The 20989-nt window shown below is 41.4% G+C and overlaps 1 protein-coding gene across 2 annotated transcripts; it reads left to right on the top strand.

Annotated features, from left to right (window-relative positions):
• Positions 1 to 160: 160 nt before the first annotated feature.
• On the top strand, positions 161 to 20209 carry atp2a1 (ATPase sarcoplasmic/endoplasmic reticulum Ca2+ transporting 1). 2 transcript variants are annotated; one of them, XM_026165370.1, is made up of 26 exons: positions 161 to 318; positions 411 to 547; positions 1532 to 1549; positions 1991 to 2073; positions 5063 to 5167; positions 7290 to 7428; positions 8024 to 8104; positions 8195 to 8280; positions 11174 to 11329; positions 11460 to 11601; positions 12759 to 12925; positions 13015 to 13103; positions 13186 to 13288; positions 13380 to 13511; positions 14674 to 14799; positions 14923 to 15141; positions 15261 to 15372; positions 15467 to 15690; positions 15776 to 15996; positions 16108 to 16310; positions 16465 to 16550; positions 16719 to 16852; positions 18091 to 18208; positions 18426 to 18543; positions 19018 to 19065; positions 19915 to 20209. In XM_026165370.1, the coding sequence occupies exons 2-25, from the start codon at positions 430 to 432 to the stop codon at positions 19020 to 19022; spliced, it is 2985 nt and encodes a 994-aa protein (XP_026021155.1). In that variant the 5' UTR covers positions 161 to 318; positions 411 to 429; the 3' UTR covers positions 19023 to 19065; positions 19915 to 20209. The 2 variants fall into 2 exon arrangements, with proteins under 2 accessions (XP_026021155.1, XP_026021154.1); XM_026165369.1 differs by lacking the exon at positions 19018 to 19065.
• Positions 20210 to 20989: the final 780 nt, after the last annotated feature.

Below are 20989 nucleotides of genomic sequence, written 5' to 3'. Positions count from 1 at the left end.
CTACCCCCTCCACCTCCCCCCCTCCCCCCCTGCCTATTCTTTACCACGGGGGCCATCCATGCCCACCTATTTGTGACGTTCTCATCCAATGAGAGGGGGGTGCATGGTGGACAAGCACCAATGGGGCAACTTTTTCATCGCTATAAAACTTTTGAGGACAGTTTGCAGGGTTGCACTTTCTGTCGGTCCAGGGCTCCTAGAGGAGAGCAACAGCCCAGAGAGAGAGAGAGAGAGAGAGAGAGGGGGCAAAGAGAGAGAAAGTGTGAACGCACAGGGGGTTGCCAGTTTTTAATCCTAATCCCACTCTTCAAGAAAGTGGTGGGTAGAATTCCGCATCATTTGTTTTACGTTTCAGTGTTTGGCCAGCTGTAATTTCTCTCCATTTTTTTTCTATCCCTTTTGTCTCGAAGCCTCTCCGTTTAAGTGAGGATGGAGAACGCACACACCAAAGAGTCGGAAGACGTTCTGGCCTACTTTGGCGTCACTGAGGACACCGGGCTGTCACCTGAGCAGGTTAAGAAGAGCCTGGAAAAGTATGGCTACAACGGTGAGGGAAACAAAAAGATGGATGGGTGGCTTGATGGATGGATGGATGGATGGAGCACTTAGATGAAGCCTTTGATACAGAGTGGAAATAAAGAGCAGTAGAAAATGATGGTGAATGACATGATGGGAAGGTCCAGGAGCACATGCATCAGATTTAGCTTGAATGAGAGGCGGCATACATACGGAGTACCTTGGAGGTTAACAAGATAAAATGGCAGGAGTAGAGACACTGAGGGAAATGGGAGGGGAAGGTGAAGGAGGACAAGTTGTGGCAGTGTCGGTTTCAAAGCTGTGTGTGACTTTGTGATGCTGGTCTAATTAAGGGAAACTATCCGACTGACACAAAGCAGGAGTTATGTTTGTGGAGCAGGTGCCTCAGGGTGTCAAGTTCCTGACAACTGCTACTGGTTTTAGTTTAGATTGAGGGTAATTTGTTTGTATTTTGAAACTGAGCGCACGAAAGTCCCTTTTTGACTCAAAGTCAAGATATTTACTTTTGTCTCAGCAGATGGAGTTCGCTGAGTTTTTACAGTCTCATTGAGCTTTATAAAGAAAGCATCAGAGGCCTTTTTTTCTTGCTTATCACAGCAGGGAAAGCATAGGCATGAATGTAACTGTACCCACATTACTGCTTGGCTTAAGGGTTCAAATAACAGGAACTGGAAAATCATGAATATTCCTACCTCTGCTTCACATTTAATTCACTGGGGGGAAAAAGTCCTACATTCAGTAAAATGAAGAGGAATCATGTTTTTTGAGAATGCATTTTGGAGTAAAGTGTTATTGTTTGTTGGAGCAGGGCCTCAGTTTGGTGAAGAAAGTGTAAATTGTGCAATGTAATGCTTCCTTTATACTGTGTATTTTGTACTTGATGGTTTTATGGTCAAATCGATTGACCTGGCTGCATGTTTCACTCTGCAAATATCAGAACGAATGTAGTAAGTGTTGTGCTTTATTAATGTTCTCTGTCTCTCATCACCAACAGAGCTGCCAGCAGAGGAAGGTGAGCCAACCCGAAACATTACACACCTGCATGCTTCCTTTAACATCCCAGCTGTTCCTTTCACTTCCTGTCATGACTGCTCCCTTGTGTGTGTGTGTTTATCACTTGTTACTGACTCCAGTCTAGCAATGATGTATATACACCACAGAAACTAATGGATTGTATCCACATCTGTTGTGCAATGAACTCAAACTAAAGCAGCAACAGTCTTTGCTGCTGGGTTTGGAGCAGCCCAAAGTGGTGGGAGGATATTAAAACAAAGAGTCAGCCATCATTAATCAAATATGTGTTTTCACCTAAATCACAGTCACTGCCTTTTCCATTTAATCCGGTTTGTTTATCAGACTTACATGTATAATAACAGGAATTCTTAACACTGTATCAACATTGAATTTGATTTAATAGATGGGCTATGTCTATTTATTTGAATGTGTTTATCAGGCAAAAGTATCTGGGAGTTGGTGGTGGAGCAGTTCGAGGACCTGTTGGTCAGAATCCTTCTACTGGCAGCCTGCATCTCTTTTGTGAGTTTCATGATGCAACCCCCTGTGCGACCATCCATTTATCCAATGCAAAGCACCTACTTATGTAATATTCATGAAGTGTTCAATGCAAGGAGCTTGCACAAGTTCAAAAATCATTCTTTATTATCTTGTAGTGAAAAGATGTATTTTTCTATTTGTGCAGAGGTGCCCCTTCCATCCCTGTCTTACATTTACTAACACCAGATCCATTCAAAAGGAAATGGACAAAGCAGAGGAAGACTAGCTAACACAATGAATTAATGAACAGGATATATTCTCAGCAGTACTTGTAAAAGTTGTGTTTGTAATTTCAGTGATGGACACCACATGTAGTAGATTCTCTAATCTCTTCCTATACTTCAGACACCATGTGTTTAATTAGTTTTCTTTTCACTCTTTTGCATAATTTTCCAATTTGCCTCAAAATATGAAAATTTTCTCCCAGGAATTCAAGTTTTAGATATCTGGCAGATCACGTGTTTGATGGGTTATTTAGCATTAAGCTGAGGTTGAGCAGTTAGAAAGTCTAGTTAGCATTCGTTGTCCTACAGCAGCAGTAGTCAGTGTTGAGTTGTGTTACAACGCTCTGCAGTTCCCAGAAGCCGAACACTAAAAGTCCAAGAGTGTCCGTTTGGTGCTCACACCTGAGAAGGCCTGAAACATTCTTGAACTCTGCCAGATTTGTGGGCGTATTTCCTTTACACTGTGAGAAACAGAGTGTAGCAGTATAGCAATCCTTAGGGTACATTTTCTCTCGTTTACCAGTGCTGAATATATCCCAGAGTTATGTCAAGATGTTAACATTTTTTTGCAGCTAGAGCTAACCATGCTCATGTGGATGACTCCACCTCTAATTTAAACTTAAGAATATGTGGCAACTGAAGTCAAACACCCCTGTTTTGTTGCCTTTCAGGTCTTAATTTTATGTTACTGTTTATGAACGTCGTTCTTACATAATTGGGGGCTTGTCTGGGATCTGGGGCTGCATGTCTTTTGACTCTTTACCAAACACACACACACACTTCAGCTGACAAAACATCATTCGTATCATCACGTTATTAGATTACCTTTAGTGCCATTCTCACTGACACGAAGAATCCCTCTCCCCTCCTTGTTGCTCTCGCCAGTGCAGCTTTATGAAGGCGACTAGGTTCTTCACATTGTTTTAATCTTCGATTGCTCCCCTCAGGGCTCCCTCTACAGCTGTCACTATAGCCTTAGAAGGCCTGACATGCTGCGTGTGAAATAGCGAGAGAACAAGAGAAAGACGAAAAGAGAGTGGCAGTGCATGTGCATGGCAGGACCTTTATTTTAAGAAAGTCTCAAGCCAGGACGAGAAACTATATCCTTAGACAAAGGTCAGGGATGGAAGGAACGAGGGATTGCTTGGAGCAGGAGAGAGTGAGAGACAGAGACGAGGGCGGGGGGCTGGGGATTGGATTGCACAATGGCATTGTCTGTTACAATGACAAATGAGCGCAATAGATTCAGAGTCATATATGGTTTCTAAAAGAGAGAACACTAAATACTGCAAATACATGGTCATCCTATTCATACACACAGGAATGCTTGACCACTGCAAGGTGTTGACAGGCCCTGACGCTCAGTCTGGAGATCGATTGTGTCTTTGAAGAGAAGCACAGTGAAGACAGACTGGAGAGAGCAAGCAATCAAGCCTACTTTAAAAAAAAAAAGGGGGGGGGGGGGGGGAGAAAACATGTGAGCTGAAAAGCAGGCGAATGGAAAACAAGGAAGACTGTGATGCTGAGCTAAATGCTAAATGCTACAAAGGAAGGATGGGAGGGCTTTACTCTTTTCTCTCCGCTTGGGTCCGTGCTCCGGTGGCCTGCAACTAATCTGTGTCAGTGTCAACACGAGGCCTTTCCGAAACACACCAGCATCAGTAACGTGTAGCTCCCGCTCACAGGGGCGCACACGTGCGCGAATATAGGTTTAGAAGAGTCACATGTGGAGAACTTCACACATAGGATAGCGTACGGCGCAACAGTGACAAAGAATAATGTCATTTGATCCTACAGCGGTGCAGAAATAGCTCCGAGCCGTGACAAATATATGTTTATGTTTATGCTACTCAGCAGTAAAAGATAATACTCTCACCCTGAGCGACAGGTGCACAACAAATGTAAAGACACTTCTGTATCACGGGCTTAGCGATAGTAACAATGTATCATTTTAACTCGAGAGGAAAGTGTCGGCGTGATGAACGGGCACCTCTGTAAAAGAAAAAGAAAACTGTCTTAGAGTTTGTTTGTTTTTTACAGATATTGTATATTTTTGGTAACACATTATAATGTGGCCAATGATTAAGCATGTAATTCCCTTGTAATTAAATATTTTCTTAGAAATTGCAGTATAATTATACTGACCTACAAATGAGAGGCACACTAAAAATGGGGGTTAAAAAGTCAGGTTATTGCAAATTATTATGGTGATAGTAACTTTAAGTCATGTATAAGTAATTTTTAGTAGTACCTACGTTGTGGGGAGAAATTATACTGTTTTTTGGAATTAATTCACTTCCCCATCTTACATTGTAAGTACACTGTATTTGTTGTGGCGTGGGCCATATAATGAAGTAGGTTAATTGTCCCATGTATTTTGCAAAAAAGGGAGATACTTCTTTCCTGTACACTCCTTTAAAATTTATGTTTGAACAGTGATTGAGAAAGAAAAAAAATAGATTCAATTAACTAATTTATTAAGTACAAATGCTAAATATTTGTTGTAATTTAAGGGTCAATTATGAGAGTTTACTATTCTGCCATTGTGATCCCTGGATTTTGAGCGTAAGATCTGCTAGTCAACTGTTCCTCAAGGAAATTTTAGGGATTTTTTGTTTTTTTAGAAATAAAGTTTCATCATAATTAGAATTTTAAGGGTTTCATTTTGACAACTTCAGTGTCTCATCATCTAATTTTAAACAACAACTCCTTCAACTTTGGACTCTGTCTGTGTGTGACTGTCTCAGGTGCTGGCTTGGTTTGAGGAAGGAGAAGAAACTGTGACTGCTTTTGTCGAGCCCTTTGTCATCCTCCTCATCCTCATCGCGAATGCTGTTGTTGGAGTGTGGCAGGTCAGTGGGCGCGCATAAATGCACACACACACACACACACACACACACACACACACACACACACACACACACACACACACACACACACACACACATATTCAGAAACAACTGCAATCCCAAGGCCACATACCTGCTCCTGAATACTGTCTTTTGCCCACATACACACACCTAAATAGACTCTTATACTTAGAAACAGTCACGCCCGATAAATCACGCACATCGGCGGCCTGCTCAGGCCTTGTGTCCTTTACAGAGAGCACACACACTCCTTAGATCTCAAAGATCAAGCAAAGCCAGAAAGAGAGGCATGACGTAAACAGGAGGTGAAAAGGTGAAAGGTTAAGCCAACAGGGCGCGTGGAGGGAGGCCACGGACCGGGTCCCGTTCCTGCTTCGAAGGGCCAAACTGCTGCGTTACAATCCACACTTTGCAATCCTCAGTAAAAATACAGAGGGACGATCACGTTACCGCAGGCTTGCGTTTTGTGCGTGTGTGGTTGAGAGGTTCATATCAACCCTGCGGCAGTCATTTGGAAACTATGCACAAGGATTCACACATGGGGGATGAGGAGGAGAATGGAGAGAGGGAGGGCAGCTGGCATAAGTTGGGCTTTACACTTTGAGGCAGTCGGGGGCAACCTTGGAAGAAACCACAGCCTGACATCAGGCTGTCTGACTTCTCTGCGCCGTCTGCTTTTACTGGGAAATAATTCAACATGACGAACAAGAAACGACTTCGAAAAGCTCACAGTCGTTTCTTGTTCGTCATGTTGAATTTAAGGACTTCAACCTGCTGCAGCACAAGTCCTGCAAAATTATGGTTGCACAACCTCTCTTTAAATTTGATTATTTAAGCTGATGGACTTTAATAAAATACAAACATCAGGAAAACCTCATGATAATGGACAACAATGCCTTCAACCATCAATCAGTCACTGGTATCAGCAACCTTATCCCTCATTACTAATGCCAGTGCCTGATGATTATCTGCCACAGCAACTTTGGGTGCTCAAAAAAACTATGAAAAAAAGGCTAAAAGCGCTTGTTTTTATTAGTATGTTGTCCTAGAATAAAACAAAATCTGTGCATTCTGCCCTCAAACATTACAACATATAGTGACATTCATTAATATTTATTATGGCTCAGTGGTGCAGTAGTTAGCACTGTAACCTCATACCAAAAGGTTTTGGGATTTGAATTCACTGACGCCTGTGTGAGTTTCTTTTAATAACAGGCACAGGAAACAGGAAAACCAGGGCTGAAAATGTGGGACTACAACAAAGGCAACAAAGACAACTTTTGCTTTAGGAATGTACATAAAATCAAACACATACAGAAAATACAGGATATTTTTTTAATTCATTCACTTATTTTTACCCAACTTTAGAGCTACCTCTCATTTATATTTTGCTTCTAAGAGCCAGACTTTCTTAAAATGTTTTAAAGCAACAGTTCTCTGTGCTTTCGAAGGTCTTTTAATTTTTTTCTTTGAAATTTATTTTGCTTTTACAATAATTTTCAGTCCTGTCCTTGTACGTGACCATTTTCAGGGATGATTTTTTTTTATTTTGTTATGCACCTACCTCAAGAGGTGAACCAATTTTTAACTGTCACTTTGTTACTAGCAGCCCGACACATCACACATCATACGGTCCCGTTTCTTAAGTTTTATCTGTAAAAAATATGATAACGCAGTTTCAATGGCATAAAATAGTATTTTTGTACCAACAAGGTGATGTGGACACATGCACACCAAGCTCTTCTTTGACTAAATAACTCCACAATTTCCCATTCTGGACACATTATCTAACGCACACCCAAACACTTACCCTGTTTCATTCATGCATTGGGGCAACTTGCCAAGGACACTTTGCCTGAAGACTTTGTTAAGCTTTTTTTTGTTATCCTATCAAAATATATTATATTTAAATACATTTCTATTCAGGTCATTTAAAAAAATGTACTGAGCATCTTTTTAAAATAATGATCTTTTGATTAAAGCCTTTTTATCTATCTAAAAACTGACCTTTAACATGTCACATGTGACAACTATCATGCAAAGGACTCGAACATCAAGGAGCCGGAATGATTATGTGTTTGCTCTGTGTGCACGTTTGAAACAGGAGCGCAATGCAGAGAGCGCCATCGAGGCCCTGAAGGAGTACGAGCCTGAAATGGGGAAAGTTTATAGGGCAGACAGGAAGAGCGTGCAGAGAATCAAGGCCAGGGAGATCGTTCCTGGTGATGTAGTGGAGGTCTCTGGTAAGCTTTATCTGCTGCATTTATTCAAAGCCCATCTAGCCACTGAAAATCCATAAATGTGATCAGAATTAAGATGAGATTAACTCCCTAAAGCAGTCTACACATAAGCTTGTTCTAGTCGAATTCCAAAACCTTGTCTGTAATGTGTCATTTAAATTCAAGTGTTTGAAATCTGAACTTCTCAACTTTGCAAGTGTGTGAATACAAGACTGTCCTTCAAAATCAACATGGCCCCTTATAAGGCAGTGACAGAGAAAAAGGAGTTGGGGGGTGAGTGAAGGAATAAGCTTGAGTATAAGCACTCACTCCTCTGTCTCTCCCCTCTGTTTGCTGTACACCTGTTCTTTTCATTTCATGATCTCCCCAAGGTCTCCCTCTCCCTCTGACTCTTACTGTGGTATCGGTTTTCAACAACAACACTATCCATCCAGAGTGCTAAAACCAGCCCCCCTTCCTCCCCACCTCCTCCAGCCAGCTGTAACACTGCAGTCAGATTGTCTTTGCACTGTAATACTGCCAAACCAATAAATCACTAAAGAAACAAATGTTAATGAAGGGCCTGCTTTTGTGTATGTGTTTGTTACGTGAACACTAGTTGGTGACAAAGTGCCAGCTGATATCAGGATCATCTCCATCAAATCTACAACCCTGCGTGTGGACCAGTCCATTCTTACTGGTATGTGTTTTGTCGCAGACAAAGAATAAATAAATGAATTAATTAATTTTTCTAATTTCCGTCGCCTTCCCTGACCGCTCATCTCTGCAGGTGAGTCTGTCAGCGTGATCAAGCACACAGATCCAGTTCCAGACCCCCGAGCCGTCAACCAGGACAAGAAGAACATGTTGTTCTCTGTGAGTCTTTTTCCTGCTTTCTCCTCTCCTTGACCTTTATATTTCCATCGGGCGTCTCAAAACCCACCTGCTGACTGATTTAACTTCCAATTCGACCTCATTATTCCATGAAAATAACCATTACAGCAGACATTTTGCATGTCATTGTTGGGAAAACCATAGGTGTAATGATGAGAAATTTTGGACGTCATTTTGGATGTCAGCACAGGTGGCACTTCATTATCACCGTCATGCTGACTTCGTGATCTGTGCTGCTTAAAAGTATTAAGCAATTAACTCTTACTTAGTGAGCCAGTTCTGACATTTCAGAATAAAAAAAAGAACCTACGTAATTAAATTAATTGCTGATTCAGTTAATTCAACACCTGCAGGGGTCTTGATACTGAGTCTGCATCAAAAACTGTCCCAAACTTAAGGTAATTTCCAATCACTGTCTATTGCTCTATCATAAATGGAAGATAAACATTTTCTTTAGATTTTCTTTTTGTAAAGATGTTATTTTATTACATCACTACAGTAGCATTAGATCCTTTATTCACTAACATGGTTCATGACTATAAGTGACAGAAACTGATACACTGCTATACTTTAGCTAACACACTTTACCAGAGACTATATTTAACAATTGTTCAAATACAGCCATTGTAGAAAATACCAAGCTAATATCAGTCTGGTAGCATGCTGGCTATATATAAAAAATGGACATAGTCACTTGAGTCCACTCTAGAAACTGAGCAACTCCTGGCCGCTAAGGAAAATGTGTAGGTTGAGGCCAGTTGCCTTGAAATTGATTGTTAATCCTTTAAAGCCTGAACCCTGAAATAATTGTCAGAAAATTCAAATTTCCAGCACAACTGAGTGTTTATTTAACTTTGTGGCAATTTTTTTAAATGCAATATTAATTTGTATATATTAATTTTAACCTCCTAAGACCCAAACTCTTCCACGACATGCATTTTTAATTTCTCTTTGATATTTGGGCATATTGGGGCCTGACGAATGTAATAACAAAGAATTATCCCTTTTTTTTTTTACCTTATTTTTGTTTTTAAGAATAATAAGAGCTACATATGAGGATATCATTTCAAATTTTGATAGAACAGTAGCAGTATAATGTCCTCGTAAGTGGATATCAGGCCCATGTAGAACAAAATTAAGTATTTTAGTCTAAATAACCCAAAATGTGATGTCCACATATGCGGACGCCAGGTCCTAGGAGGTTAATTTGCGTAATATTTGCTACATCAAAACATATTGTTTGCATTTTGTTACTTTGAAAGGTATTGTGCAATGTATTTTGATTTTTTGATGGGGAAAAAGTATAGAAAAGTCACAAAAACCCATTGGTGAAAACTGGTCAGAGAATACTCCATACAAAACTTCCTTGTAACTTCCTTCCCTTCTTGGTCACTAGCAGATTTCTACAGAGGCTCATAGTTTGCACTGACTTTACTCTGAGCGGCAGTGAAACTGAAAAGTGTAACACAAATTAGAAGTGGAGACCATTTGCTTTCAGTGTAAAAGTTGCGCCTTTTCAAAAAATGTTGGCTGCAGCACTGAGGTACAACATTTACTTTGAATGCAGATAGTCCGATTTGCATTGCAGTTTCTCAAGTTTCACTACCGTTCAGCTAGTTAGCAAGTGTTTGCAGACAAGTTGGTGTCTTCCATGCAAACTACAAGTAATCACTGCAATCTGCTCGCAACCATAATCCTAGCAATCACTGGGGAAATACATATTTTTCCTTCATAGCCAGTGGTTGTATCAAAAATTATATGTAGAACATCAATCAAAAAACATGTGCAGGTTTGTTAATTGCTGTCATGAAGCTTCTATAGATATCTATCTACCGATATTGGATGTACTCTCATCTATAAGAGACTGTAGAACCAATAAATACACATTGCTACAGTGTACTGCAGGGGTGGGCAACTCCAGGCCTCGAGGGCCGGTGTCCCTGCAGGTTTTAGACGTGTCCTTGAACCAACACAGCTGATTTAAATGGCTAAATTAGCTCCTCAACATGTCCTGAAGTTCTCCAGAGGCCTGGTAACGAACTAATCATGTGATTCAGGTGTGTTGACTCAAGGTGAGATCTAAAACCTGCAGGACACCGGACCTTGAGGCCTGGAATTGCCCACCCCTGGTGTACTGCTAGCTTGTTTAGCAACATGGATATGGTAATCATTTTCAGAATTATTTGGATGCTAGTTTTACAAACTGAAAAAAAAACCCCGCAAAAATAAAAATAAAAGTAAAAGTAAATTTAGTTACCAGAAAAGCTGGACACTCTGCTGAATATCTGGTAAACTAAATGCAGAATAACAAAGGGTTGTTGAGTGGGGAACAAAGAACATAGCCTGCGTAGTTGTCTATTTTATTATGAATGGGACCGTACTTTTCTTTGCTACATTATACTGAACAAGCAACCCGCAGATTGAGACCATTAACTCATCAAGAAAATGTTAACAAAGGTCACCAATCAAGTGAGCAGCAGCGCCGTTTTCTCATAGTAGTCCCCCTAGGTTTAAGGCATTTCTGCATTAGCATTAGCATTAGCAATTATATGGTATTGTTTATATATTCACCAACTGATTGTGTTAAGATAAGTACCCTTTGTAATTAACACTACACAAAATTCATTTTAGGTTGTTAAAAAAATCATTTGCACTTTTGAAGTTATTAATAAACCAAATTATAATAAAGAATAAATATTTGACCTCATGATGAGGATGAGTAGTGTCAAAACAAAATGTTACCACACTCATTATGTTTAACCCTTCAGTCATCACTTCTGAGTTCACTGGCAGCCTCATAGTTGTGTATTTCAGGTCCAGATTTTCCATCCATCTTTCCAGTAGTCATGTCACTCTCTTTCGAATCTCTGTTCAGGGCACCAACATTGCTGCCGGTAAAGCCATTGGCATTGCTGTTGCGACTGGTGTCTCTACCGAGATCGGCAAGATTCGCGACCAGATGGCTGCCACCGAGCAGGAGAAGACCCCTCTGCAGCAGAAACTGGACGAGTTTGGAGAGCAGCTCTCAAAGGTGGGTGAGACGGGCAGTGTCTGCAACAGTTAATTTCATGTCATGTCTTAAACATTTTAATATTGCTGGCTTGAGACTGAAAATTACAACTAATGTCATACACGTCCCCCTATTGCTGCTTGTCCTGCAGGTCATCTCCCTGATTTGTGTGGCCGTGTGGATAATCAACATCGGTCATTTCAATGACCCCGTCCATGGAGGCTCCTGGATCCGCGGCGCTATCTATTATTTCAAGATTGCTGTGGCTTTGGCTGTGGCTGCTATTCCTGAAGGTAAGCCCCCGGGATTAACTTCTATTTGATTGCTCAACCACATGAAACATTCACGTCCTGTAGCTCATCTGCGATGCTGCTTCCAGTCTGTTCAAAAGTGTTTTTGTTAAGTAATCTTTTTTGCATGTGAAAAGGAATAAATAAGACACCTTCATTCATGTTCTTCTTATTAAGACGTCGTAACGTATGTATGTATCAGTATGTATTAGTTTTCAGAGCAAGTTTGCTCATTTCAGTTCAGTTTTTATTGTATGGAAATTTCCAAATTACCAACCCTTTAAAGTCCAGTGCGTTGTTCAATCTTAATGGTTGGAAATAGGACCCTGAATCAGACACTAACAACCTTCCAAATAAAGCTGCCTTGGCTATTGCCGGTTCTTGCCACTCCCTATCCAGCAGACAGTGCAGAAGGCTTTGGAGACTCTCCATGAGCCTCTTAAGCTGAGTTTTCAAAGTTAAGGACCAGATTAGAACTGACAGAAACAGGTGTATTCCTCAGAAAGCAGCTGATGACCAGTACATCTCTGATTTGCACACTAGTTTTATTAAACTGCAAATAAAAATGTGAGATTAAAGTTTGTGTAGACAAAACCTCCTTGAATTCAGCTCTTAGTAAAACATTTGAACTTTCATATACCATCTTCTTTGTGAGGCAAGAACATTCTCATTTTGATGATGGGGACATTCTCCCCATCAGTCAGCTGTAAATTGTGCCAAAGTTAACTGGAGAGCACAACCTGATGATGCCAAAAGAACAACATAATATGCACACATAGATGCTGCGATAATGTCACTAAACTGGACAATCTCCAGACCTTGACCACACCATTGTTTTTGCCAAGAATGTGAACACAGATCACCCTCCATGTGCCGGAGTGCTGAATGACTCATACCAGCCCTTCCCTTAGGAGTAGCATTGGAGAGCACAGTATTCTGGATGCGGTCCAGCTGATGTGTTAAGGGCTGTGCAGGGACCCCCACTGTTGTCACCCTGCCAAGTGGCAGAATCCCTGAAGTCCAGCTGTTTTTTAATCCAACATTTGTCCTCATCTCTAAAGTTCAATCAAGTTTTGTCCAGCATTCAACTCGTTCTTGTTTTAAAGCAGCTCAATTTGTTCAGGGCTTCTCTGATTAAGCTCTCCCACTTCTCGTCACAGGCCTGCCTGCTGTCATCACCACTTGCCTTGCGCTGGGAACACGTCGTATGGCCAAGAAGAACGCCATCGTCAGAAGCCTGCCTTCTGTGGAGACCCTGGGCTGCACCTCGGTCATCTGCTCCGATAAGACCGGCACCCTCACCACCAACCAGATGTGTGTGACCAAGGTGGGTACACACAAATAAGCCTTCGCACGTTTGCATTCAAATAAAAGGAGATCTGACAAAATGTCGTTTTTTGCCATGTTTCCACGCAGATGTTCGTCATCGATAGAGTTGAAGGCGACAGCGTTTCCCTCTGTCAGTTTGACATTTCGGGCTCAAAGTACACCCCAGAGGGAGAAGTGTAAGAGACAGAATCAGCACGCGACTGCCATAAACGGCCTAAAAACCAAACAAAACTAACGAGTTGTGTCTCTTTTGACCAGAACAAAGAATGGTGCGTTTGTGAAGTGCGGACAGTATGACGGATTGGTTGAGCTGGCAACTATTTGCGCACTGTGCAATGATTCTTCTCTGGACTACAACGAGGTCTGTGGAGGAGGAGTTTATGCTTCCGCTGAACAGCCTTATTACAATGCACTTAGCAATTTTTAATGAACTCCTTGTCTCGTTGATGCAGTCCAAGGGCATTTATGAGAAGGTGGGTGAGGCCACTGAGACGGCCCTGTGCTGTTTGGTGGAGAAGATGAATGTGTTCAACACTGAAGTGCGCAGCCTGTCCAAGGTGGAGAGGGCAAACGCTTGCTGTTCCGTAAGTCTGTCAAATATCTGATACAGTATGTAGCAAGTTACTCTTTATAGAGTCAGCCTACTAACCTACATGACATTTGCTTTAAAAGTAAAAAAAAAGTGAGTCAATATTGAAATTAAATATATTGGTTTGCCATGTTGCAGCATGAAATATGAACACATAAATGAGCTAACAAGTTTCCCATATCAACTTAAAGTATGATGATGTCTGGGCCTTAGCAGGATAATAAAAATTCAGCCAAAATGCAGAAGCAGTATGTGAATAACTAAGCATACCCTTACTGCTTCCATAGGAATCAAGATGGTCAGGGACAGCCAGGTGCTGCTAATCAAATGCACCTGATTAACTGATCATCAGGAAATGTGAGCACCTCTTTAAAAGCAGCAGTTTTGGCAGTTTTGGAGCATTGAGGCGTGTCTTTACAAATTTTCAAGTAGGAAACACATCGGCAATGATCTTGAGAATAGTGGATTTGGACTTCTGGAACAATGTCCTCTGAACATATGAGACCACTGTGGAGAAGTCTGGCTGTAATGCACAGCATCACATCTGCTGAAAACTAAACACAGCATATCAGCTCAAAGACCTCAAACCAACTGTCAGCACCATGGTGGAGGAGTTATGATTTTGGCTCATTTTGCAGGCATAGCACCTGGGCACCTCGTAGTCACTGAGTTGACCATGAACTTTCTGTGTACCAAAGTATTCTAAAGTCAAATGTCACAGCTAAAGATTGACTGGGATGTGCAACGGGACAATGACCTCAAGCACTGCAGCAAATCAACAAGAGAAAGACTTAAAGAGAACAGAATCAAGGTGTTACAGTTATCTATTCGAAGTCCAGACCTCAGAAAGGATGAAAGAGTACCCACAGTTATTTTTGGCTTAGGTTTTATTATAATGACACTACGTAAAAGTGACACAGATAATGACACTAAGCGCTGTGTCGTTTTTCATCTGACTTTGAGCTTAAATCATTTTAGGATTGGGACCAGTTAACTTTTTATTATATTCTGATACATAAAAGCTCCCAGATAGCCAAAAAAAAAGAAAAAAAGCAACAACTGTATGGCAGGTGCAATATTTAAAATGTTTATGTGTAATATGCAGGGCCTGGTTTGAGGTTTCTCCAGTTCACCTTCCTCCCTTCACTTTCTGACAGGTTATCAAGCATCTGATGAGAAAGGAGTTCACCCTGGAGTTCTCCAGAGACAGAAAGTCCATGTCAGTCTACTGCTGTCCTGCTAAGTCGGCCAAAGCACCTGTGGGAAACAAGATGTTTGTCAAAGTGAGCGTGGAACATCAGCCAAAGATGAAAATAATACTTGAAAAAGTTGTTCTGAAAAAGCTCCAAAAGAGACAATTTGATGTTTAAGAATCACAAACGAATGATTGCATTTCCTGTCTTCAGGGTGCTCCAGAGGGAGTTATTGACCGCTGCACTTATGTTCGTGTGGGTACTAACCGTGTACCGCTGACTGGCCCGGTGAAAGACCACATCATGTCAGTCATCAAGGAATGGGGCACCGGACGCGACACCCTCCGCTGTTTGGCCCTGGCCACATGTGACACACCTCTGAGGAAGGAGGAGATGAACTTGGAGGACTCAACAAAGTTTGCAGACTACGAGGTTGGAGAGTGAAAACAAAAACATGAAGTCACTGTAGTCCCTAATGGAAGACTTGAGCATTTCATTTCTTGCTCAGCTGTAGCTCAGACATAGCTCAAACCTTTCTTTCTTATCCCCAGACGGACCTGACCTTTGTTGGCTGCGTTGGTATGCTTGACCCTCCTCGGAAAGAAGTCATGAGCTCCATTGAGTTGTGCAGGGCCGCCGGTATCCGTGTCATCATGATCACTGGTCAGTATACATATCAGATGCAGATCAGCAGTCTAATTTTAAAAGAAATCGAGCAAAGATTGACCTTTTCTGTCCCCCAACCCGACCACTCCAGGTGACAACAAAGGTACGGCTGTGGCCATCTGCCGCCGCATTGGCATCTTCACTGAGGATGAGGATGTCACAGGCAAGGCCTTCACCGGCCGTGAGTTTGATGACCTCGCTCCATATGACCAGAAGAAGGCCGTTCGAAAGGCTTGCTGCTTCGCCAGAGTTGAACCAGCACACAAGTCTAAGATTGTGGAGTTCCTACAAGGCTTTGATGAGATTACAGCCATGGTGAGGAGAAAAGAAATGAACCTTTGATGAGTTTATTGTGCTTGATGTGACAAGTTTAACATGCTGTTCCTCCCATTTCACCCAGACTGGTGATGGAGTGAACGATGCCCCCGCCTTGAAGAAGGCGGAGATTGGCATCGCCATGGGCTCTGGCACTGCCGTTGCCAAGTCTGCCTCTGAGATGGTCCTGGCTGACGACAACTTCTCTTCCATTGTGTCTGCTGTTGAGGAGGGCAGAGCCATTTACAACAACATGAAGCAGTTCATCCGCTACCTCATCTCCTCGAATGTGGGCGAGGTCGTCTGGTGAGCGCATTACGCTTCACTTAACTGACACTTAAGTTCAACGTGAGTTCTTGTCCTGCATAAGAAAGAACTTAAAACTAGGCTTGACTTCTGTTTTTTTCACCTCTTCAGTATCTTCCTGACTGCTGCACTCGGTCTTCCTGAGGCTCTGATCCCCGTCCAGCTTCTTTGGGTCAACCTCGTGACTGACGGTCTGCCTGCCACCGCACTGGGCTTCAACCCGCCTGACCTGGACATCATGGGCAAACCCCCCCGCTCCCCCAAAGAGCCCCTCATCTCTGGCTGGCTCTTCTTTAGATATCTGGCCATTGGAGGTACATACTGATACTGCAGACACGACCAGCAGCTTCCTTCAGTAGAGTTTTTCAAGGATTTATCGCAACATGGCATAACACACCAATCATCTTCAAGACTTTAAATGTAGACTCATAGTTTTCATGGGCATATGTTTTGTAATACTTCTTCCAGGCTATGTTGGAGCTGCAACAGTGGCAGCAGCTGCCTGGTGGTTCTTGTACAGTGATGATGGTCCAATGGTCACCTTCCACCAGCTGGTTAGTATCAAATCATCTTATTTGAGAACTTTTCTTCTAAAATACTCCTGGGACTCCTTGTGTAAAATTTCAAACTTTTCAAACATAAAGAACCATCTCAGCCTCTTTCAAAAGCGCTGCTGAAATAAATTTTAAAAAAGGCCATTTATGTTTGTTTCTCTCCATCAGTCTCACTTCATGCAGTGCAGTGAGGACAACGAAGACTTTGATGGTGTCCACTGTGAGGTATTTGAGTCTGCTCCACCAATGACCATGGCTCTGTCTGTACTGGTCACCATTGAGATGTGCAACGCTCTGAACAGGTTTGACTACACTGTGAACCCAAAAGGCATTGTGGGTGCATCGGATCCACCTGAAAACTATGATGTAGTCAAATGTGCCACCAGTTCATTAAATGTTTGGACATTTTGTAGTTTTGCCTTTGTAACCATAACAGTGGATTCCAAACCAAATAGTTTGGATGTTATTGAAGTGAAGATGTTCAGTTTTAATTCAAGCACAAAAATGTGGCATTAATTATCCATTCATCCAACAAGCAAAAGATCCCCGGTTCAATCCCAGGAGAAGATACAAATCCCTCAGAGGGTATCCGACGTAAAAATCTGACTGATCAAATAAGCTATAAGTTATCTGCTGTGGCAACCCCCTTGGAAATAAAGGCGCTTAAAAGTTTCTTCTTCTTCTTGAATTATATATAATCTCCTATTTACAGATGCTCAAAATTAAACTGACAAACTACCATCATTTTAAATGTCAGGATTGTTTGTTTGGGCTTAAACCCACTGTGGTGGTGCACAGATTATGTGCAAATTGATCCAAATGATAAAAACAGTGTGGCTATCCGAATAAGTTACGATAATTTATGGTAGCTGAGTAGTAGTGAGTGCCATTATCTACAAATAAAGAAAATTTATTTTGAACCTTTTCCGGAGTGACCAGCCAACTAAAATTACTGCAAGAGTGAAATAATGACCCAGAACAACATCTAAAGAACTGCGGGAAAGGGAGTCCTGCAGTATTTATTCAGGTTATCTTTGTATAATATTAAAATTTGTTTGATGATCTGAAACATGTAACTGTAACAAATATTTTAAAAAAGACAGTGAGGTCAAATTAAATCTTCAGTCAACTCTTTTCCATTTTTAGTGTATATAAAAATATTTCCATCAGCTACTCTTAAAGGATTGAGCACTGACTAAACTGTCACGAACAGAGGTAAAATTCAAATGAGGTCCACTTTAAAAAGGAAAAATAGAAGCTGACGTTTTCATTTTGGAAAAGGTCCAATTTCGCTGCAGGCAACTGCAAGTGACGAATAAAGGCTTCATTCATTTTGACCTTTTCCAAACATGAAAGCTGTGTCGTAGCTCCCATAGTTATAATAAGGAGACAATGAAGCACTTTGCAAACACATTACTATGCAGTCACCTCCACACATACACTTTTTCATGCCCTTTTACATTTTCAGTCTGCATTAACGTACCCCATCCGCTCTGCCTTCCTCCTATCCTCCCCCACGTCCCTGCTCCCTCTACACCAGCTTGTCTGAGAACCAGTCTCTGGTGCGCATGCCCCCCTGGAGCAACGTCTGGTTGGTGGCTGCCATGAGCCTCTCCATGTCCCTTCACTTCATGATCATCTACATCGACCCCCTGCCCGTGAGTCTGGCCTCATGCAACACAGCACACATCTCCATTTATATCTCTACACACACATTTCCTCTCTCCCAGTTTCATTCCTTAAATGCTAGTTGCACATATAACTGAGAGAAACTACAGCACTGAAGAAGAAACACATGTATTTCAGGTTTGACAGATAAATAAGCTCCAGCTTAGTGGCGTTCAGTAGTTTTAACATGCCACTGCTGATTCACAGATGATCTTCAAGCTCACTCACTTGAACGTGGAGCAGTGGATGATCGTGCTGAAGCTTTCCATCCCAGTCATCCTTCTCGATGAGCTTCTTAAATTTGTGGCTCGCACATATCTGGACGGTAAGACCTGCTTGACAAACGCTGTTCCATTTTTCTGCCTCCTTTACACGCAGGGTAACAAATATTTGGAAATATTCATGATTCATGATCCAGGAAATGCCCAGTATTAGTCAGCTGTTTGTAATTTAAAAATGATCATGTTGCACATTAATTACTGCAGATCAGATTAAATCTATGAATGAAACATAAACATGATGCTGCAACACACTGTAGCCAGAAACTGGAAATAGCTACATTCTCCTGTATTTTCCCTTTTTAATGAACAAAAGTGAAATTAGGAGGGATGGTTGCAGAATAATTTCCCTCCCAATTAAATGTATTTTAACATTTAACCTGTTCCCTCTTTTTTTTTTTTTTAATCCATGGCGATGTCTCCCACCCTTTTCCCTCTAATCTCTATTTCCTCTGATGACTTTTACCTAATCTTCCTCTCCTTGGATGCCCTTCTTCACTGTTCCCTTTCTGACAATCCAGCCTAAACCTCTTCCCCCCTCCTCCTCCATACCCCTGTAACAAAACAAGGTACTCCCCTCTGACTCCAGCTAAAGGTTTAAGCACGCTGCATCTTGCAAGACTTAAAAGACTTTCTGTACTAATGTCTGTGGACCCAGAGTGAAGCTGCATTTGCAATGAAATCAAATTTTAATGCATGATTTGTGTTTACAGCTGGAAGCTGTCGCTGCAAGCTAAACGTATTGCTTTAAGTAGCTTTTAGATTAACACAAAAAAAAAAGTAAAATTCAGATTAGCACATGTGGCATGCTCTGACCGTGCATTCTCCTGCAATCAGAGTTTTTTGCATTTATGCTAAAAAGGTAAAGCATAATGCGAACATTAAAGCATTATACTGAATACTTCTCAGATCAGTCCTCGTTGTTGTGATTTTTAAAAAGAAAGGTTAGTTTTTGGTTATTGCTTACACACAAGCTAAAAAGCAAGTTGGATATTTGAGGAATAAAGCAGTGCACTGTGAGAAAATTAAGCGCACATATGTGCAGCATCAGAGATCACAGGCAGACGGTTTGCGTGAGAAACAGCAATTCTGGCTCAATCCTATTTCATCTACACTCAAACTTAAACATAACTACGACAGCAATTTTCTTGCCCTTAAGCAGAAAAGACCCCGCTACAAGCTTTCCTTTAAAACCATTAAACAGTCTCCATTAATCCACAGAACATATGTGCAAGAGTTAACTGCTGGATTTTAGTTTACTCCAGGAAACAAAGCAAATTGCCTTATTTCTCACAATGTCCAACTTTTGACCTCGAGCTAGCTTCAACCATTGGCCTTTTTTTAAAAACTTTAAATACACCCATTTATCCCCGATGCCTTTACATTATACCAAACAAGCCTTTGTTTGGTCCCTCCAGGCAAAGTCTAGAGGTGAAGAGAAGCAGAGAGTGGCTGAAGCAGAGAGGCACCGAGACACAGAGGATGGAGAGAAAGGCTGAGCGCTCCAACTGAATGAGAGCGTGCAACATGTCACTTGATCAAAAACCCCGAGTGGCACGAATACAAACATATAAGCCATCTGATGATACACCGAAAAAAAGCTGAAAACTATTTTTGTCTGTGTATGTACTGAAAATAATATATAGTGAAAGAATTATTAAAACTATTGTGTTGATTTTATTCTTAAAGAATAAAGATGTGTATTAAAGTAACCGTCAGTTTTCTGAATACCATCTTTTTTGAAATATTACTCTTAGTAGACGAGCAACACAAGATTATGTCTTTAAAGGGCTATTTCACCCATTTTGAGCAGACTTTGGATCATTACAAAAATACTCCCTCTATATTATTTACTGAGATCTGCCACTTCATTCCCCTGCAAAATATGCAGAATTCAGGTTCCACATGACTCCAATCCAGCCTAGAGCACAGCTTTGGAGAAGGTGAAAGACGGTGTGAATTCTGGACTTTTAACTGTATTTTCACAAGTTTTACAGCTTCTCCTGCTGGTAAAGACCTCCCACCGTCAAAGTACACTTCAGAATGGTCTCCGGTAACCCTATGTTGGGCTGGCTACATTGATGTCCTCGATTTGGTTCCCTTCATAGGGACTGAATGAATGGATGAGCCTGGAGGTCACTGGGAAGAGGGAGGTCTGGCCTTCTCTGCTTAGGCTGCCGTTCCTACGACCCAGTTCGGAATAAGTAGAATAAGATGGATGGATTTCGGATTTATAATTACAGGACAGTCTGAGCAATGAGCTATCAATGTTTTCTTGTAATTTTGTACTTTTATTTCTAAAAATCTAAGCTCAGAGATCTGTTTGACTACAGCAGCATTTCTTAAAATTGCACTTTACTTAATACGTTGTCGTGACTCAGTGCTATATAAATAAAATAGAATTGAAAAGAATCTTAAGATATCTCAGGGAATAAATGTGTAGTTAAAAGTCTTCACACTGGTCCGGCACACTTGCAGTAAGATCTAAGTGGG

The sequence above is a fragment of the Astatotilapia calliptera genome, chromosome 4 (assembly GCF_900246225.1).
Source record: "Astatotilapia calliptera chromosome 4, fAstCal1.2, whole genome shotgun sequence".
Classification (NCBI taxonomy): Eukaryota; Metazoa; Chordata; class Actinopteri; order Cichliformes; family Cichlidae; genus Astatotilapia; species Astatotilapia calliptera.
The sequence above is the reverse complement of the archived record's forward strand: the minus strand, read 5'-3'. Positions and strand labels throughout refer to the sequence as shown.